Raw genomic sequence first — 19,775 nt, 5'->3', positions numbered from 1 at the left:
GTATCTAAAAGAAAGTAGACGGCATTCCTGCCTTAGGAGGGGGACAGCAGACATATTCTCATTTCAGTGCAATTCACAGTAATGAGCTGATTGGCAATGCCAGCTTTCAAGTTTCCAGAAGTAAGGTCCGATGGACTTGGAAATCAGGTTAACTTAAGACTGCCTGCACGGCAGATGGTTCAAACTGCTATCATTAAACTAAAGAAAAAATGCAAACCTTTTTTTTTACAGAATAGTATAAATGTTTATTTCTGTATGATTTACTCTTCTGCCCTGTTTTCACAACATAGAAAAGTGTATTTTTTGAATAGCTCTAGTAAATATAATCTTTCTACTTTGGGATGTAAATAGGGCTTAAAAATTCTAGACCGAACCCTCCCCAAATAATCGTTAGAAGTTGGTGATTTCGTGTGGCTGTTAGCGCTGTTCAGCGATTTGATGCAAATGCCTGACACAAACGTCCTTCAGTTAGAACCGCACAGAAGGAAAGGGACGGATACGGTAAAAGCTTCTTAAAAATCAAAACTAGTAGCTTTGATTGCACCTTCAAATTTTTACAAGCAAAACAATCTTATGCAATGCCATCATACATAATCTACAAATATAATAAAAATTCACAAACATTTTGTGCACACTGTATATACACATCACAATGGTGCGATTAGAATTAACACATAACATATACAAAATGAACAAAGTTTAGGTTTAGACCAAAAACTTATTGCAGTCTTTTGAAAAATAACTTGATTAGATATTCCTTTGTCCTCTTAGACTAATTTACATTTATACAGAGTTGACTCAAACACTCTAGACTGAGGTGCTGAGAATGTCTGCATTATCTACATGAAGAGTCACAGCACTGCCATCTAATAAAACCATGGTAAATGGAGGACACTCCAGGGAATAACGGAATCCTCTTTGGGTTAATTTCTATTGTCTATATCGTTCATGTTCATATGAACATATATACATACTTACTACATACAACTAGAGAGTCCTTGTAGGAAGGGTATAATCATACACTAGTAATTATCAAGGATTAAGGTACCTTACAAAATGCCTCAATTCCAACATATTTTTCCGCTTGTGTAAGCTCGAGTCCTATTACAACAGGCTCCCAAGGTCATACAGTTTTAATTACTGAGGAAGGTTTAGGTTGTTTTTGCGAGTCCAGGAACACACGTGCTTCAGCTTACCAAATCACTGGTTAGAAACAATGCTGCATTAATTAAACTCCTTTATAAAAAGCTCACTATGATTTTAGAAGCTGCTGGGAGGTCCTTTGCAGTAACCCAGGTAAGAGTCACATATTGATTCAAACTCAGTTCAAAGGTCTACAGAGAAGTGTGTGCATAAAAGCTTCAGCATACATAACCTCAGTTTTGTGTCCTCGCTTCTCCATCCAAGCCACAGTTTATACTTGGTGCTTATGAGTTCTAATATCATGACACAAAATGTTACTTCAATTCACACAGTCTCTTATTTTAGTAATTAGCCATAATCACTTTAACAATTATTATGAACATACCATCTCCTTCAGAGAAAATGAAGACGCCCCGAGCCATGTCAGCCATTCCTCCTCCTCAGAGACAGCCCATACTCTAACAACTACTGTCCCTTAAGATTCTGCTTTCTTTAAATACAATGTTTATATCTGAAAAGTGTGATGGGGATTGTTTCCCCTTCTGATATTCCCAAAGAGACAAGAGAGAACATTCCAGAATCCACTCTAAAAAGCTAATTTTCTTTAAAGAAGGTGTTTTTCTAAACAAAATATCTTCTAAATATGTTTCATTAAGAATCTGGTTATGTGGACATCCTACCTGTGAATATTCTGGATCTGTAGCCAAAGACTGGGTAATACCCATGGTACTTTGGCCTTTTCTACTGAACAAAGTCATACAACACCATATATTATAAATGATATTACAATAATTTATGAATGTTCTTTGTCAATAGAATCAGGACAGAACATCTAATTCTTAAGAAACCCAAGCAAATTAAAAAATATAAAATACAATAAAAGAAAAATTTTTAAAGAAAAAAATTTAGAAGGGGCATAGGCAGAATTAACTAAGATTTAAAATGTACTAATTTCTTCATTTAAAATTTCTTCTCTTTCAATATTATAGTTTCAGATCTCTTAAAACAAAGGCTGAATTAAAATACAGTAATTGTTAAACTATCTTCTAGAAAATCAAGTGTCCCGGCACCTTAAATTTCCTGTACAGTTCCATTCAGTCTTTTGTGCAACAGTTAGCAGTGCATGGCACAGGGGTCACTTTTTGCTTTTCCTGCAGAGTTGATGACGCTCATCAAACACCGTCCAAACTCCTCCAGGATCATCCGCTCTGCTGCCGCCTTTGATTTCCCCTTCTTGTCTGCCTGCTCTGCCTGGGCAAGAAGGCAGTTACACGTGGCTTCAGCTACTTCTTTAGTTACAAATGTGAATGGCAATCTGAAATGAGTTTTGAGAGAGAAACAGAGATGGTCATGGGGTTGGTCTAGGAATCCTCCTGGCCCTGTCATACCGCACCAGTCTAAGAGAGTCGGGTCTGAGAGAGGAGCACATCCTCAAGAGCCCGAAGACTTGGGTTGGGTCTCAGGGAACAAATCTAGAATACATTACCGTAAAACAAACTTCCCAATGTTATCTGTGATTCCATATGTACTGGGGGTTTCTACCTCTTAAATCTCCCCGGTGCGCAACTGTTCCAGGAGGGCTCTCCTGGTTTGATGCCTTTTCTGACATGAGGCATTTTAATAAATGCTACTGGGACCTAATGGAGCTGCTGATGACAAAGCTCCATCAGGTGCCCTGATGTGGCATAAAAAGACCAACAAAAGCCATGAGAGTGGCACCCGAGAGGCAGAGGCAGGAGGACCTCAGTGAGTTGGAGACCAGCCTGGTCTATAGAGTGAGTTCCAGGAAAGCCAGGGCTATGCACAAGACCCGGTCTCAAAGAGCGAAACAAAACAAAAAACACATCAAAACCCTGCACTTCCATCACAAGGCACAGGACAAAGGGAAAACAGATACTGTTGCCAAGTTGCTACAGGGTAGCCAAGTAGTTCCAAAGCCTGAGAGAGATGAATCAAGTAAGAACTAAGGACTAACAACACCTTGTTAGCAGTCCGGGCAGGTCACTCAAACTCCAGAAAGTCAGAAGGTTTGGGGTTTTTTCTTTAGATTTATTTATTTATTTATATGAGCACACTGTAGCTGTCCTCAGACACACCAGAAGAGGGCACCAGGTCTCATTACAGATGGTTGCGAGTCACCCTCTCCAGCATAAAGTCAGAGTTAAGGCCTAAGAATAACTGAGCCTCAGACTGTCACACAAGTGTACTGGAATCCTGAACTTTTAAAAAGGCACTTTAGAAAATATTACTATAAACTGAGGTGGGGGGCACTGAAATGTTTTACTGTAAGAATATTATATAATTTATCTTATTAGTGGTACTAATAAAATATTAGTAATTATATCAATAATCATAAATCATAGCAAATAGCCAAACAGGGAAAATTGTAAAATAGTAATAATAACAAAAGTGCTCACATTATAAAGTATTTGGAAACTATGGGAAGGAAAGGAAAAAAGACATCAACAAAATTGAGTGATCATGCTGGTATCGCTTTAGAGTTTTTGTCTTTCTCTGAGTATACTTGTGAGGAGAGTGTAAACATGCGTGCGTCTGTGCATGTGCACGTGTGGGGACAAGTGGAGCTCTGTAAGAGGCCTTGGGTGCAGTCTGCCTTGTCTTTTGAGGGCTCAGCTGGCCTGAGATCCAGCCAGGAGGTTGCACCTGTAACCTTGTCTGCGAACCTGGGATTCTCCTGTCTGCCCCGCCCCAGGGCAGAGATTACCAGTCTCCATCCATCACTCCCAGCCTTCTACGGTGTGTGCTCTGGTGATGAAGCAAGTCCACCTTTCCTGAGCCTCTTGCCCAGCTGTTTACAATTTCTCAAAAGCACAGCACTGATTACAATGTGCACTGACACTGTGCATGTGTTTTTGGGGCTGAAGTGGAATGGGCGACAAAGTGAGATTCTATCCCTAACAGTAAAAAGGGAAAAAAGAAACCCTGATAACCAAAGCATTTTGTACCAAAAAAGCATCTCTCTCTTCCCCCCCCCCCCTTTTTTTTCCAGAGCTGAGGACCAAACCCAAGGCCTTGCACTTGCTAGGCAAGCGCTCTACCACTGAGCTAAATCCCCAACCCCCCAAAAAAGCATCTCACTGATACAAATACCATACCTTTCTTCAACTTAAGCACTTAATAGATTGGTGCTTTTCGGCCTTCCTAATACCGTGACCTTTTAATGCAGCTCCTCGTGTTGTGTGATGACCCCCGGCCATAACGTTATTCCTGTTTCTATTTCATAACTGTAATTTTCTACTGCTATGAATTATAATGTAAGTATCTGATCTGCAGGATGGTCTTACATGATCCCCACACAGGTTCTCAGCCCCGAGGTGGAGAGAGAACCACTATGTAGATCAATTAATTACAAGGTCTGTACTCTTACTAACATCTGAAATTAGTCTGTAATATACTGCCTAATATGAATCCAATTCCAAGTTACTGTGTAACAGAAGACCATGAAAAACACTGACTACAGAAATGCTTCCTGAAGGCAGCAGAGTGCTGAGGCCAGAGACAGAGGCTTCCCCACAGACTAAGGACTCGGACAGGAAACACAGGCCTGTCCTGCTTTGTCCTTTTCCTATATTTATTTTAAACATTTTGGTATATATTCTTTGTGGTTAATTGTGTGTTTACATACTTTATATAAAATACCTTTGTTTATTTATTTAATCAATTTTGTCATAATTAATAAATTAATTTATTTATTGGGTTTTTTGTCACGGTATTTCCGTTTATCCCTAACTGTCCTGGGACTTGCTTTGTAGGCCAGGCTGATCTCAACTCAGGAGTACAATGTTTCTGTCTCCTGAGTGCTGGGATCGAAGGGCTGAGCCACCATGCCCAGCTGTTTCTTTTTGTCTTGCTCTTTGAGATGGAGTTTGCACAGGCTGCCTAGAGCTCCAAGTGACTGCTCCTCAGCTCCTCAGCTCCTGAGGAGCTAACAGTGGCTGCACCCCATACTCCTGCTTGACTGAGATCAGGCCTCTCTGCTCTAGAGCTCAACTGTCTAATAAGGCAGACTGCAGGACTGCGTGTAGTGGCTTACAATGTAGTGAGATGGGTGTCAGTAACAGGACGGGAGAAGTGTTCTGAGGACACAGACAAGGCCTGAGAACCAAGGAAATGGGACACTGAGGGAAGTAGAAAACCTTGTCTCTCTTAAGAGGGTCTCAATCTACATCCGCACCTCAGTTTAGCAGAAAGAAAGCCATTCAGTTAAGTTACCCACAGCAGACTGAAGCATTTCTGTGCAAGTAGACTAGCACAAGATCTGACAGGGGTTTTCTATTGCTCTTCAAGATACTTAAAAAGTAAAGTAAGACAGACGGAAAATGGAATATTCGGGTTGGCAACTGCTTAGAGTTCAAAATTAACTTTGTCTCCTTAAAAAGAAACCTTACTAAAAAGGAACTTCTGAAGATCAGATAAAAGGAGGTTTTAAGAGGTGTTGACTTACTTTCCTCCTCCACTGTTCAGAGCGGGGGTGGGCCTGGTAAGCAGGTCTGAGATCTGAGAGGACAGCTTGGTCTTCGCTGCTGTCTGCTGCTGGACCCTTACTTCAGCCGCATCTGCTAAGTGCATCAATGTCTTCCGTTCTGGGCTTTCTTCGAAGTTCTTACAGCCGATGCACTTGCATATGGAGGAGCACATGATTTTTGCCTGAAAGATTTACAAAAGGGAAGTTTCCTAATCAAAAGCAGAAAATACCATTGTAAGTAGGTTCCTAAACAGAAAAATAACAGCACTATCTTGTCAACTGATATCTTACATGAAAGCAGTTTCTGCTAACCATGGCCATGGCAGTGGTAAAGGAAGAACTGAACTGAGAACAGAGCTCCCTTCCTCTCAGGCCTTTCCACCTTGCCCACTGACGACAGAGTCTTACCCACACAGGACTAACACTGTCTTCAGAATGACTATCGGTAAGAAATAAAAATATTTTCAACAAGTCACTAACACTCCACTCAATGAAATCACCATTAACACGTAAGTGACCTCACACTTACACAAACTCACAATTGCACATTAAAGTTTTCACGCCGGGGCTTGGTACAGACAGAGCAGAAAGACTGTCACAGATTTGAGGCCTGCCTAAGCTACAAGTGTGAGACCTTACTTAACTCCTAAGGACAAAGGGGGAAGGGAACCTCATGCATTCCTTTTCTCTCCTTCACCGGATCCAATCCCCAAGCCCTTCAGTAACTCATACCCATAAAAGTGTGTTCTCCAATGTAAAAACATAAAACACGCTTACGTGTAAACACAGACTGAAGCTAGGGCTGATGGCCCACATCTAGAATCCTAGCACCTGAAAAATGGAAGCAGGACGATCACGAGTTCAAGGCCAACCTGAGCTAGAGTGAATCAAGGCCAACCTAGACTACTTGAGACCCTGCTGCAAAATAATACACACATACAAAATAAATACCCCCCAAAACCCAGACTTTGGGTACACATTGCAAGTAACGAATACAGAACTCCCCTTTTAGCTTGTTTTACCAAACAGCCCCCTGCCTCAGTGCATCATCCCCCACCTCTCACTTCAACACTCACGAACGCCTTCCCCAACTAGCCAGAGAGGGAGCCCGGGCATCACACACCACGTTTTGCCTCATTCGTTTACCTAATAATGGGTGTGCATTTTGTTTACAGTTCTTGGGAAACAAAAGTAATTCATGATGTTTTTAGTGAGGAGACCTGTCTAAATACAGATTCTATTTCTCTGAACTAGATTCTTTTAACCAACAAAGGGCACCATAACTCTTTTACTGGTTTCCTAAATAGTTGTTTGATTGTTTTTGAGACAGTCTCTCTCTAGCTCTGGACGTCCTGGAACTCACTACCTGGACCAGGCTATTCTTGAACTTGCAGAGAGCTCCAGGGCTCTGCTTCCTGAGTGCTGGGATTAAGGCTTGCACTGCCATGCTGGGCTTCAGTGTGATAGGGAAGGGCATAAAAGACAAACCACACTGTTTTTACACCTCTAACTCTTGGACAATTTGAGTATTAACTTTGACCTGCATTTTCAAATCCATGTGTAGTTAAATAAATAAAACTCTGTCCTATCTATAGAATCTAGCAAGTCAAAGATCCTCCTCCCTTGTCCTCTTGAATGCTGGAATCACAGATGTGGCCACACTGCACCCAGCTAGATCTTACGTCATGTGTGTGCCTGATGTCTGAAGAGGCCAGAAGGGGGTACTAGATCCCCTGGAGCTGGAGTTACATGTAATTATAAAGTGCCCATGTGGGTACTAAGAACTAAACCAAGGCTCTCTGGAAGAACAGTCATTGCTTAACTGCTCAGCCAGCTCCTCTTCTGAGTTTGGCCTCTGCTTCCTCATGTGGTTTTTGTACACAGGTCTCGCCATACCCCTAGTTGGCTGGACGTTATGTAAAGGAGGCTGGTGTGGAACGTCTGGAAGTCACCTGCTGCTACTTCCCAATTGCTGGGACACCTGTCCCCCGCTCCTCATTTTCCTGAGACAGGGTCTCTGTGTGCCCACAGCTAGCCTAGAACTCACTGAGAGACCAGGTTAGCCAGAGCTGTGATTAAAGTATGTGCCACCATGATCACCCAGCTCCCTCTTTCCATTAAGACGAGATCTCGGTAGGTATTCAAAGACAGCTTTAAACTCACAGTGATTCTCCTGCCTCAGCCCCAAGTGCTGATTACAAACTTATTTTAAGTTTCCATTGCCACACTTGGCTCTTCTTTTAAGTGTCTTTCCTGTTGTTGTTATGTCTGTTTGATTTGAAGGGTTAGACAGAACGTCATGTATCTCAGGCTGGCCTTGACCTCATTACACAGCACAAGACGACTTTGCATTCCAGATCCACCTGCCTCTACCTACTGCAGGAGTGTACCCCATAGGATGAGGGAAATGAGCTACATTCTCAGATTCCCAAAAGAAGACTTATGAAGGACGTAATGATGAAGAGAGAAAACCCTGACCTTTCAGAGGACGGGACATATTAATAGTGGAAATTTTGGGTACTTTTCTCTCATTGAGTGTGGTGTGTGTGTGCCTGCGTGTGTGAAGGAAGGCAGGAGGGAAGGCAGGAGTCAGATTCCCCAGAGCTGACAGGAAACAGCTGCCTGTCAGGAGTACTAGCAACAAAATGAGTCCTTTGGAAGAGCAGTAAACATTGTTTTGTTGTTTGTTTTGTTGCAAAAAGGCATCTCATTGGCCTTGTAGGAGGGGGTATGGCCTTGTTGGAGGACATAGATCACTGTGAGAGTGTGCTTTGGGGTCCCATGCTTAAGCTCCACCCAGGGCAGAAGAGACCCTCCTCCCGGTTGCATCAAGATATAGAACTCAGCCTGGAGAGATGGCTCAGCTGACTGTTCTGCCAGAGGTCCTGAGTTCAATTCCCAGCAACCACATGGTGGTTCACAACCATCTGTAATGAGATCTGATGCCCTTTCTGATGTGTCTGAAGACAGGTACAGTGTTTGCATATATATAAAATAAATAAATTAAGAAAAAAAGATGTAGAACTCTTGAGTCCTCCAGCACCAAGTGTGCGGTGCGGCATGAGGCCATGTTTCCCACTGTGATGGTAAGGACTGAACCTCTGGAACAGTAAGGCAGACAAATTAATGTTGTCCTTCATAAGAGTTACATTGGTCATGGCGTCTGTGCACAGCAATGGAACCCTAACTATGAGAGAAGTTGGTACCAGGACTGGGGCATTGCTATAAAAGGCCTAACCATGCTTTTGTTTGGACAAAAGTGGATTTTGATTATAGAGATTCAGAGTAATTACACTGACAAAGGAAATCGCAAATCAACCAAATTTAGCCCCTGAACTGAGGTTCCCAACAAGGGCCTTACCTCATAGCACTCGCAGTAGTTTTTAAGACACCCTGACCGTTTGCAGTTACAGCCTTTGCTGTGCCGCCGATCCGACTCCCCCTCTTTTCCTTTTCCTATCTTTGGCTTGAAGGCTTCCGGGTTTCTGTCAAGGCATGCCTTTTGGGACAGACCAGACACCAACTGAGGTTAAATTATGACAACGTCAACGTGTCCTCACAGGTAAAGAACTAGGATTTATCTCTGTAAAGCAGCTGCGCTCTAACTACAGGCCAGAGGAGTGCCTGTCCGTTACTTGCAAGAATCACCTTTATTGCCTTTTGTCGCTCATTCTCATGCTCTAAGTTGTTGTAACAATTGGTACAATTGCAGTTGTTGCAGAATTCACCATTGGCAAAGCAGTCACAGTATCTGAAGATAAAATCAGAATAAAAATAAAACATTTTAAAATAAAATTAGCAGTTAGCTGGTTACAAATGTGGTACAGCAGAGTCTACTCAGGCATACACATTTAGCAACACAAAACCAGATTGACAGCCTGCATGAGGGTCATCACTCCTGGAATTTTATCCTAAAAACTAACAATCTATCCAACCCACAGATGCCCTTCAGTGAGTTATTTCAAAATCCTGAGGAAAAGGAACTAGGCCTTGGTTCTCTGAGAGACCCACAGACACTGAACAGTGCTGCCCAAGCTCCCCATCTCCATCAGGACACACACTTCCCACGCCCTTCCCTTCAGAACGAATCATATAATGCACTTATATTTTCACTTATTTTCTGTGAGTGAGCGTTCTGCCTGCACATAGGTATGTGCACTAGCTTGTGCCGGGTGCCCTGGAGGACAGAAAAGGGAGGGCATGAGATGCCCTGAGATGAAGTCAGATGGTTATGAGCAACCACTTAGGTGTTGGGAACACCAACAAGTGCTTTTAACCACTGCGCCAACTCTCTAATGACTCAGAACTACAAATACTCCCTGACTTGGGAGACCCACATATAAGGTCATAAACAAGATCAAACTATTTTTTTTTTATTTTTTTTATTTATTCATTTATTATATATAAGTACACTGTAGCTGTCTTCAGATACACCAGAAGAGGGCATCAGATCTCTTTACAGATGGTTGTGAGCCACCATGTGGTTGCTGGGAATTGAACTCATGACCTCTGGAAGAGCAGTTGGGTGCTCTTAACCGCTGAGCCATCTCTCCAGACCACAAGATCAAACTATTAATAGTGAGACATAACCTATGTCTCATTTTGTTGGGTCCCTAGGCCCTGCTGGTGTATGGAGGACTCTAAAATTATTTCTTTCTGGTTTTTTTGGGTTTTTTTTTGTTGTAGTTTTTCCAAACAGGAACCCTCGGCTGTCCTGGACTCACATAACAGATATTCCAGGATGACCTTGAACTCCTGTCAATCCCCCTGCCCCAGCCCCCTCAATGCTGGGACTATAGGCAATGGGCCTCCATGCCTAGATTATTTTCTTTTCTGTCAATAAAAGGATAGTTTTCATGATACAACATATATTCAAGCATTTATTTAGACTTAATTAAACTTTTTAGACTTAATTAAATTTATGTTAGAAATTTTTTTTTCTTTTTTCTTTTTTTCGGAGCTGGGGACCGAACCCAGGGCCTTGCGGTTGCTAGGCAAGTGCTCTACCACTGAGCTAAATCCCCAACCCCTGTTAGGAATTTTTAATTCGCTCTATCATCTACCTATCTCCAGAGCTCCATGCAGATCAGGCTGGCCTCAGGCTCACTGTGTAGCACAGGCTCCTTGACTCTATTTTCTTTTTCTTTCTTTTTTTTTTTTTTCTTAACCCCCCGACTCCATTTTCAAGTGTGACAACTATTTGGCTTGTATTTCATGCCCAATTAGCACCACTGAATTGTAAGAACATGTGTAGTTGTATCAAAAAGTAAACAGGAATAAATAAAACTACTCACAATTTCAAACACAGTGATTTTGTACAGTTACAGGGTTTTCTGGGCCGACTGGCAGACTCTGATGGAATTATGCTGTCCAGACACACATAAACACATACAGAAAAATAATCAATTAAAGTAGTTCCTTAAAACTAGGAAAAAATCTTCAATGTATAAATTCTTCCTAAAATAAAACATTAACAGATGTTTAATAAAAATTTATCAGGATGTCTCTGTTACATTTTTAAAAATATTATTAACAACTGCATGAGAACACACCACACATCGCCCTCTCTGAGAACTGAAGCTGAAAAGCATTAAAAGCCCCGAGAGCTTCCTGTGAGGGGAGGAGGGAGGCAGAGGTAGGTGGTGAAGGATGGGCAGCTGAACTCAGCGTGGCTCACAGGCCCGCACAGCAAAGGCAGGCAGCAAAGAGCTGCCATACAATGGCCAGACCGTGGCTCAAGCCTGTGAAACAGCGGTTACCAGCGCTTCACAAGCTCGCACAGCTCGTAGAAAAACAGGGCCAATTGGCAGAGGACATGTGGGAGTTTCTGCTGGTGGCCTCTAAACTTGTCCATGTGAACTGTTTCAGTATAGAGTACTTTAGACAAATGTACAGCTTAAAAGGGGAAAACAAATGTAATATATTTGCAATAAATCTATTTAATGCTATACTTAAACTGACTTAATAATTCAATTTACATATTTTGAAAACACTCACCCGTTGAATGAAACCCTTGCCTGTGTCTGGATGCCCGATGTCCCGGTGAAGTTAGAGTTGCCTGCTATCGACACGTAGGAGGACTGCTGCAACTACAGCAAAGACAAAAGTCCAGGTCACTGCTGCAGGGACTGACAGCACTCTCAGACATGACAATGTATAAGAAGCCCGTCTGCCCACAGATAGAAAGCGAGGGGATTCCATATAAACCTCACAGTGTGTTTAATGCCCCAACCAACACTCGTGAAACACCATGAATGTTTAACTGCATTGGAGGGTACAGACCTAAAAACTACCTCACAAAGGACAGCGTCGGGGTGACAGGGAACTCCAGGTGAATGTCCTGCACTACCACAATAACATGTATCGGCTTAGAAATGCAAGGTGCCCACTGTGAGTAGCACTGTACTATTTATCACACCACAAACGCTGAGGGGAGGGCACACACAGCTTCCACCCTGCACGGCTGGGTAAGCATATGAGACATTAGTACACCCTGGCTGAAAGCGGTGGCAATGCTTATCCTCCCAGCACTCCACAGGCAGAGGCAATGCTAACACGAGATCCTGTCTCAAAGGTCCCAGGGAAGGAGCCCGCGGCTTCTTCTCAAACTCAAGCCAGCATCACCACAGTTGTGTATGCAGACGAACATTACCATGGGCGAAGTCTTTCCTGATTCTGATTTTTAAGGTCAACTTTGGAAAATATCTATAGTCTTGCCCTATCACCAAACTATTGCAAATTCTCCAACTTTTAAGTCTTTCTGTTACATATCTGTAAACTCTAGCGCTCGCACTGGAGCGGGAGCGTACGGGAACATGGCAGAGCTGGTCCCCTCCCCCACGCACCTGAGTGACGTACTGAGCCGGAAGCACTGCGTAGCCCACGTTCCCCGTTCCTGGAGCTGGCGCCAACACAGTGCCTGGCGGCAGGTTAGTGAGGTTGGGCTGGATCTGAGGCAGTGGTGTGGCCGGCATGATGAGCCGTTGCTGGGGCTGGCTAGTAGTTACAATTTGTGAAGTTGAATTGATTGGTTTTGGAACAACCTTTAAAAAAAAAAAAAAAAAAAAGGAAAATTTGTGATTAAACAATAAAAAAATTAATTTTATGGGAGCTTAACTCAGTATAAATCTCTTATATATAAATTTTTTTCTAGCTTTTGAAAATAGGATATATATATATATATATATATATATATATATATATATATATATATATATATATATATCCTGAAACTGGCTCTGTAGCCCAGGCTGGCCAGGTCTGACTCAGAGATCTGCCTGTCTCTGCTTCCCAAGCGCTGGGATTAGATGCATGTGTCAGCATGGCCAGCTCCTTATAACTGAAAAGGTGCCTTTGGAGGAAATGGAGAAGCTTCACAATACTCACTTGCTTAACGGCCTGAGCTTGGACAAATGGAACTGACATCCGTACAGGCGTGGTATTAACAACCACTGGCTTTGCTTTAAAAAAAAAAAAAATTTTTTTTTTTACAAAAAACAGTACTACTTGAAACACTTAAGAATACTTATCCTTCAAGCTATGCTTAGGAAACAGCTTAGAGCATTCCACTTGAATCTCATTTTGCAAATCTTTAATCAAAGATAGTTACCTTTCTCTGGAGGCAGAGGCAAAGTCAGATCCATGGATCTCTGTGAGTTCGGAAGCAAGCCTGATTTACATAATGAGCCCCAGGCCAGACAGGGCTACAATAAAAACCAAACCAAACCAAACCAAACAACAAAAACCAAGAACTACCACCACCAACAACAAAACGGTAGTTACCTGTCAAAGTTGCTTATTCCCCCAGCAAATGTAAATCTGAGGAGAGTGATCCCCCAGGGGAGGGCCTATCTGCAGGTTCAAAGCTTCCCACTGAAATCCTTCAGCCTGCGCTCAGAGCCATACACAAAATCCAGCACAAATGAACTGCATTTACGGGTTCAGCTAAGCACACCATTCTGTGCTACTATGTTTAATTTCTGTGTTTTTCTTTAAGCTAGAGAAAAGGTCACATTGGCATGACTAAGTATTTAAAGAAGACAACAGGGCAAGAAGGTTAAGAGTCTGAGTTCCTGGGCTGAAAGTGGCTCAGAAGGTAGCAGAGATCCCACCCAGTAGCCAGTGCTCGTGAGTGTCAGCTGTCGTCACTGCTACAAAGACCAACTATATGGTAGGCAGCGCTCCAGGAGACTGTGGTTCAGAGCTCTTGCTCTCAAGGCTACACTGTTGAACACATTAGGCAAGTGCCCAAATAAATGAAAATAAGTCTTTAAAAGAGACTTGCACAGTTTATGTGTATCAGTGTTTTACCTGCCTGCATTTATGCATGTGCACCAAAGCATGTCTGGTGCCTACAGAGGTTCAAATAGTGTGTCACATCCCATAAAACGGAGCTACAGAAAGCAGTTGTGTAGCGCTGCAAATGAATCCAGGTCCTCTGCAAGAGCAGCACGTGCTGTGGGCGCTGTTGAGTCATCTCTCTAACCCCACAGAAATACTGAGAGAAAGAATCCTGCAAGTGACTTTACAGGGACTAAGGGGTTACATTTATCAGTGTGTGTGAAAATAATTAAAAAAAAATAGAGCTAACGAATTTGAGAGAACAAGGGGGTGTGGGAAGGGATGGAGGGAAGAAAAGGCAGGAGTATGATTATATTTAAAATTATGATTATATTTAAAATTTCAAGAAATAAAATATACTATCAAAGAACATAAACTGCCTTGAGATTTCAGAGAAAGTACATGTTTTGGCAGAAGATGGGAGTGTGGGAAGTGCACAGGACACCGCAGTACCATGTGGCAGTGGTAGGGCCTCACATGCTGTGACGGCACACACAGTGCGTGCAGCAGGGCCTCTCTGCAGACAGAGCATGAGACGTGGGAAGTGCAAAGCATGTTCACATGCGAGTGAACACACAGTCTAGGGCCACCCTAGGGTAAAGTAAACCCACACACATGGAGGTAAGTTTCCAATACTCTGCGGAGTGACCTGGAATATTAAGGCAGAAATGCAAACATTTATTCTATTTGCTGTTTGTTTTGTTTCAAAGAGTCTCTCTACATAGTTCTGGTTATCCTGGGCCTCCCTATGTAGACCAGGCTGGCCTTGAAATTACAGAGATCTGCCTACTTCTGCTTACCCCAGTGCTGGGTTTACAGGCATGCGCCATCATGCCCAGTCTGTATTTTTAATTCTATAGGCAATGAGAAGTTCTAGGTTGATCTGAGGTACTTATATATTACTTAAACACCACAATAGAAAATTTATTTGGTAGCAGTATCTAAAAATAAAATCCAACTCAAGTTACAAGAACCAACACAAGGCAGAAGAGCGGAAGTATGAGAGGTGGGTGGCATGGGGCAGGTGGAAGAGCACGCCAGAAGTCACTACCCCCTCCCACCTCACCAGTGAGTGCTGGAACCTTGGGTAAAAAGGAAAAGGCTAGTCACCGCAGGGCTATCCAAGTGAGGCTTGGGTGGGCTGTCCTGCAGAGGACAGAGTCTGGTGTGGAGAAACAGTGGAGAAACTTAGGTAAAGGGATGGCAAGAGACTAAAGAACTCAGTCCAGGGCCCATTACAGGAACTTCTGAAAACTGCTTACTGCCGTTTCCACAGCCTGGACAGACTGGGCTGGGAGTGAGGAAGGTAGGAACCTGGGTTTCACTTCTGTGACAATAAAGCCAGGAACCTGATCTCAAAGAAAGACAAATATTGGGGGAAAACATTCTAAACAATAAATGAAATATTCCTCTTTGTATAAAAAGACCATCAAGATATCAACAGGATTCTTCCTTTCTTAAACTTTTGATGGATTCTGGCAAGCTAGTAGCTTATAGGCAGAGCCACGAGTGTCCAGGTGACAGCTGTACCCAGAGGTTGCCAGGAGAGCAGTGGTCAGTGGTGACTGCACGGCTCTGGCTGGGCAGGGGACAGCTGGCTCCGAGAGTAAAGCAAGGCCCCAGAAGCATGAGCACCTCAGACCCACACAAACAAAGGCAGATGCTGTGCTGTGCCTTGTCCTACCTCTCCTACAGAAAAATGGGAGCCGAGACAGGACAGCCTGGAAGCTCGAGGAGCAGCTAGTCTGCTGGGCTGAGCAGTAGACACCAGCTTCCAACATACTGAGAGCTGCCACGCACGGGGGCTCCTCTGACTTCCATGTTTGCTCTGTACTCACATGTGTGTGCATGCACAAAGATAAAATAAAAGTGAATTCAAAGGTGCATATAAAGTATTTCAATAGTTATAATAAAAATACATAAACTAAATGTAGTGGTTTGAATAAAGATGGCCCACAGGCTCAGATAGTTGAGTACTTAGCCACCAGGGAGCGCAACGCTGAGAACATTAGGACAGGGATGCAGACTTCTTGGAAGCCACACTCTCCGCTTGCAGAGCAGGACGCAGCTCTCACCTCACTACCCTCACTACTGCTTCTCCCCACTGTGGTGGTAATGAAGAGACTCTCTGAACTCTAAACCCGCTCCAATGGATGCTGTCCTTACAGGAGTCGCCACGGTCATGGTGTCTTCACAGCGACAGAACAGAGACCAGGATGCAATGACACTGGATTTGAAGTTCCTTGAGCTTGACTCTTCCATTCACTTCTGCAGTGTGAATTTTGCACTGTTTTGTGGTACTGGGGATGAAGCCTACAGCCTTGCTTACGGGTAAGGTGAGCCTCTAGCACTTAGCTTCCCACTCGTCTGTTCAGTTTGATACTGTTGCAACCTACCGCAGTTTCCCAAAGAAAAGCAGGGTCTAAGCTATAGGCTGTTCTGAACGTTTGTTCTGCTCAACTTTATGAAAAGCAGCCAAGCCTGAGAACACTTACATATTTGTGCATGAGCATCAGGACACAGGGAGGGCTGGCTGGCTGTGGCAGTCTCTCCTTGGAGGCTGGCCTTGAGACTGCCATATAATGAGAATTGTGACCCTCTGCTCCTTCTCTGTCCACCCTCCAAGCACTGGGTTTACAAGGTACACACAACCAGACCCAGCGTGGTAATTACGAGTAAACCTAAGGCTCTGTGCACACAAGGCCAGTGCTCCACCCACTGAGTAGTCTTGTCAATTATAATTTTTTTTCTTTTTTTCGGAGCTGGGGACCGAACCCAGGGCCTAGCAAGCGCTCTACCACTGAGCTAAATCCCCAACCCCCAATTATAATTTTAAATCATTTGGTTCCAACTGAATCTGTCCCATTGAGATAAACAGTGGGGATTTCAGCAGTAAAACAGCTACCCAGTTAACCAATACTGACAATCACCTGGTATTATTGAGTTAATAAATAGAATAAATCGTAGTTACATACAACTGTGATCTGACTTCTATGTCTTCTGTAACCACTACTCATCCATACTGTCAAAGAAAGCCCAGAGTGAAAAATGAGCAGCAGCAATGTTCTTTAACGACGCTAAACGCACCCATCACTGTGGAAAGAACGGTCACAAACCTTGCTGAAGAGGCTGAGTGTTGACACTGGGACTCTGACTGACTGGTGGGGCTGAGCTACCGGCGGTTGTGGCAGTGACGAGTCGGACATAATGAAACTTGCTTCCAGGCACTTGAATGGGCTGGACATTGGGAGCAGCTGCCAGGGGAATGATGGTCTTAAACTGCGACGTGCTCATTCCGCCCACCGTGATGGTCTGCACAGCCGACTTCACTGTCTGTCAACAAGACAAAACAGCACGCCTACTGTTAACTGTTAGCTTAAAACAGTCCTTTAGGTAAAAGAGTGCTCTTTTTCTTTCTTAAAGATTTATTATATATAAGTACACTGTTGCTGTCTTCAGACACACCAGAAGAGGGCATCAGATCCCATCACAGATGGTTGTGAGCCACCATGTGGCTGCTGGGAATTGAACTCAGGACCTCTGGGAGAGCAGTCGGTGCCCTTAACCGCTGAGCCATCTCTCCAGGCCAAGAGTGTGTTCTTAAATCTCATCAACTATAGACTTGGAAAGAAATGAAAAGTAATATTCAGCTGGAGCTGGCGAGATGCTGGCTCAAGGGGTAAGCGCTCTCCCAGAGAACCAGAGTTCCCAGCACGCATGTGAGGCGGCTCACATCTGAAAGTCAATTTCCAGAGGACCTAACGCCCTCTTCTAGCTTCCATAGACACTTGTACTCATATGCACAGACCATCCACACACAACGTACATGCACACACAAATAAAACACACACATCATACACACAGCACACACAAACATAACACACACACACACACACACACACAAACACACACACTTAGTTTGAGGCAGAGCAGGGAAGGGTATATGGGAGGGTTTGGAGAGAGGAAAGGGAAGGGAGAAATACTGTAATTAACATTATAACCTCAAAAGTAAAAGAAAAAAATTAAAACTGAGAACGATATGCAAGATTGCACACCTTGTTGTTGCTGTCTGGTAACATTTATGAGAAAAGTATCATTTTTTTACTCCAAAAATTAAAAAGAAAATACAGATATTATTTTATCGAACAAACTATAGTGGTATATTATAAGAGAAAGATCATCCTGTTCTCTATTCTGAAAGGCTGGGACACTCACCATCCTGCTTCATGATACCAAATACAGTTCGAAATTACCCCAATTTTGGTTGTCTACAGAATAACCAATTCTGGGTGTAAGAAATCTGAGTCAATTTTTTTTTTTTTTCGGAGCTGAGGCCCGAACCCAGGGCCTTGTGCTTGCTAGGCAAGCGCTCTACCGCTGAGCTAAATCCCCAACCCCTGAGTCAAATTTTAATAATCACTTCAATAATTTTCTTCACCAGATAGTACACTGAGACTTTGCGGGAAGCTAAAGAAACATCAGAAGCAGCTGGAAAGCACTTGGTCTCACGAGCTGCCTGACTTAGATGATTCATGTACATCACAGTCAACACAAGCCAAGGTGAACGGCGTGTGGGTGGGAGACACTGGGCAGCCTCAGCACTGAGAAGCTGAGGCTGGTGCTGAGGTAACACATGGAAACGGTAGCCTCCTGTAGAATATCATTTCATAAGAGATGACACATACCCCTCCTTAGTCCAGAGAAAGTGCTCACACAAGACAACTGTCAAATGGCTAAGGATCTAAAGCCTCTCTATGCTTCCTTCCTATCTCATGGAGACTTGGGGTAGAGCAGTGGTAGAGAACTAGTTTGGCATTTAAGAGGCCCTAGGCTTGATCTCAGCACTGCAAAAACGAACCAGACATTTTTTTAAATGGGGGTGGAGAGAAGAGAGAGAGATGTTTAGTTTAGTGGCTGGAAGCACTGGCTTCTAACCTCCCTTTGTTAGGCCTGAGGCCTTCTTCTGGCCTCCGTGGCTACCACAGTGCACACGCATACTGGTGGGCAAAATTCTCTTACGCATAAAAGGAAAATCTTGGCGTGGTGGAGGCTCATGCCTTTAATCTCACTCAGAAGGCAGACACAGGTGGATCTTTGAGTTTGAGGAAAGCCAGGGCTCAAAAAAAACCAACCAGAACAAACAAATAGAAGGAAACATTAAAAAACTCAGACCTTGTTTTTGTTTGAGACAGGATTCATTTGTGTAGCCCTGGCTGTCCTGGAACTTAATCTGTAGACCAGGCTGACATTGAACTTACAGAGATCCGCCTGCCTCTGCCTCCCCAGTACCGGGATTAAAGGTGTGCACCACCACTGCCCAGCAAACTCAGACCTTTTAAAATCTAGTGTTAAACTTTTCTGTATCTTAAGCCTCAATCTACCACTCTTATAAGCTATAGATAACTGGCTTTTAACTGAAAACCTCAGCTCTATGATTTCAATCAACATACACGTTTGTTTACATTTGTCAAGGGCATGTCTGCTGTTGTTATGTATGTGAGGTATGATGCGTATGTTTGAGTGTGGACACGTGTGCCATGACACAGCTCTGTGGAGGTCAGTGTTGGCCCTGGTGAGCTCTCACACAGCCGGGACGGGCAGTGCTTTAACCCACTAAGCCACATGAGCCGCCCAAGTCAGCTTACGTATCCTACGTACAGTTAAATATTGAGTAAGTCACAAACTGTGGCTCCTATCAAACCATCTGACCTTTTCTGTCACCCTACCCCCTCCTTATTGACTTTCTTTGGGGCTAAATATTTAAGAGCTTTGGACAACTTGCTCCGTGGTACGGTCTCACACTTAC

The 19,775-nt window shown here is 43.4% G+C and overlaps 1 protein-coding gene across 9 annotated transcripts in view; it reads right to left on the bottom strand.

Moving 5' to 3' along the window:
- Nucleotides 1-218: 218 nt before the first annotated feature.
- Nucleotides 219-19,775, bottom strand: part of Lin54 (lin-54 DREAM MuvB core complex component) — a 57,824-nt gene continuing 38,267 nt past the window's right edge. For 7 of the 9 annotated variants that reach the window (NM_001100564.2, NM_001428575.1, NM_001428576.1 and 4 more), the window contains 9 exon segments: nucleotides 219-2,458; nucleotides 5,609-5,811; nucleotides 8,991-9,128; nucleotides 9,278-9,380; nucleotides 10,924-10,995; nucleotides 11,627-11,718; nucleotides 12,475-12,672; nucleotides 13,016-13,089; nucleotides 17,086-17,302. In NM_001100564.2, the coding sequence (NP_001094034.1) occupies nucleotides 2,257-2,458; nucleotides 5,609-5,811; nucleotides 8,991-9,128; nucleotides 9,278-9,380; nucleotides 10,924-10,995; nucleotides 11,627-11,718; nucleotides 12,475-12,672; nucleotides 13,016-13,089; nucleotides 17,086-17,302 (1,299 nt within the window). In that variant the 3' untranslated portion in view covers nucleotides 219-2,256. 9 annotated transcript variants of the gene reach the window in all.

Source organism: Rattus norvegicus, chromosome 14 (genome assembly GCF_021556685.1).
Source record: "Rattus norvegicus strain SHRSP/BbbUtx chromosome 14, alternate assembly SHRSP_T2T, whole genome shotgun sequence".
Taxonomy (NCBI): domain Eukaryota; kingdom Metazoa; phylum Chordata; class Mammalia; order Rodentia; family Muridae; genus Rattus; species Rattus norvegicus.
The sequence above is the reverse complement of the archived record's forward strand: the minus strand, read 5'-3'. Positions and strand labels throughout refer to the sequence as shown.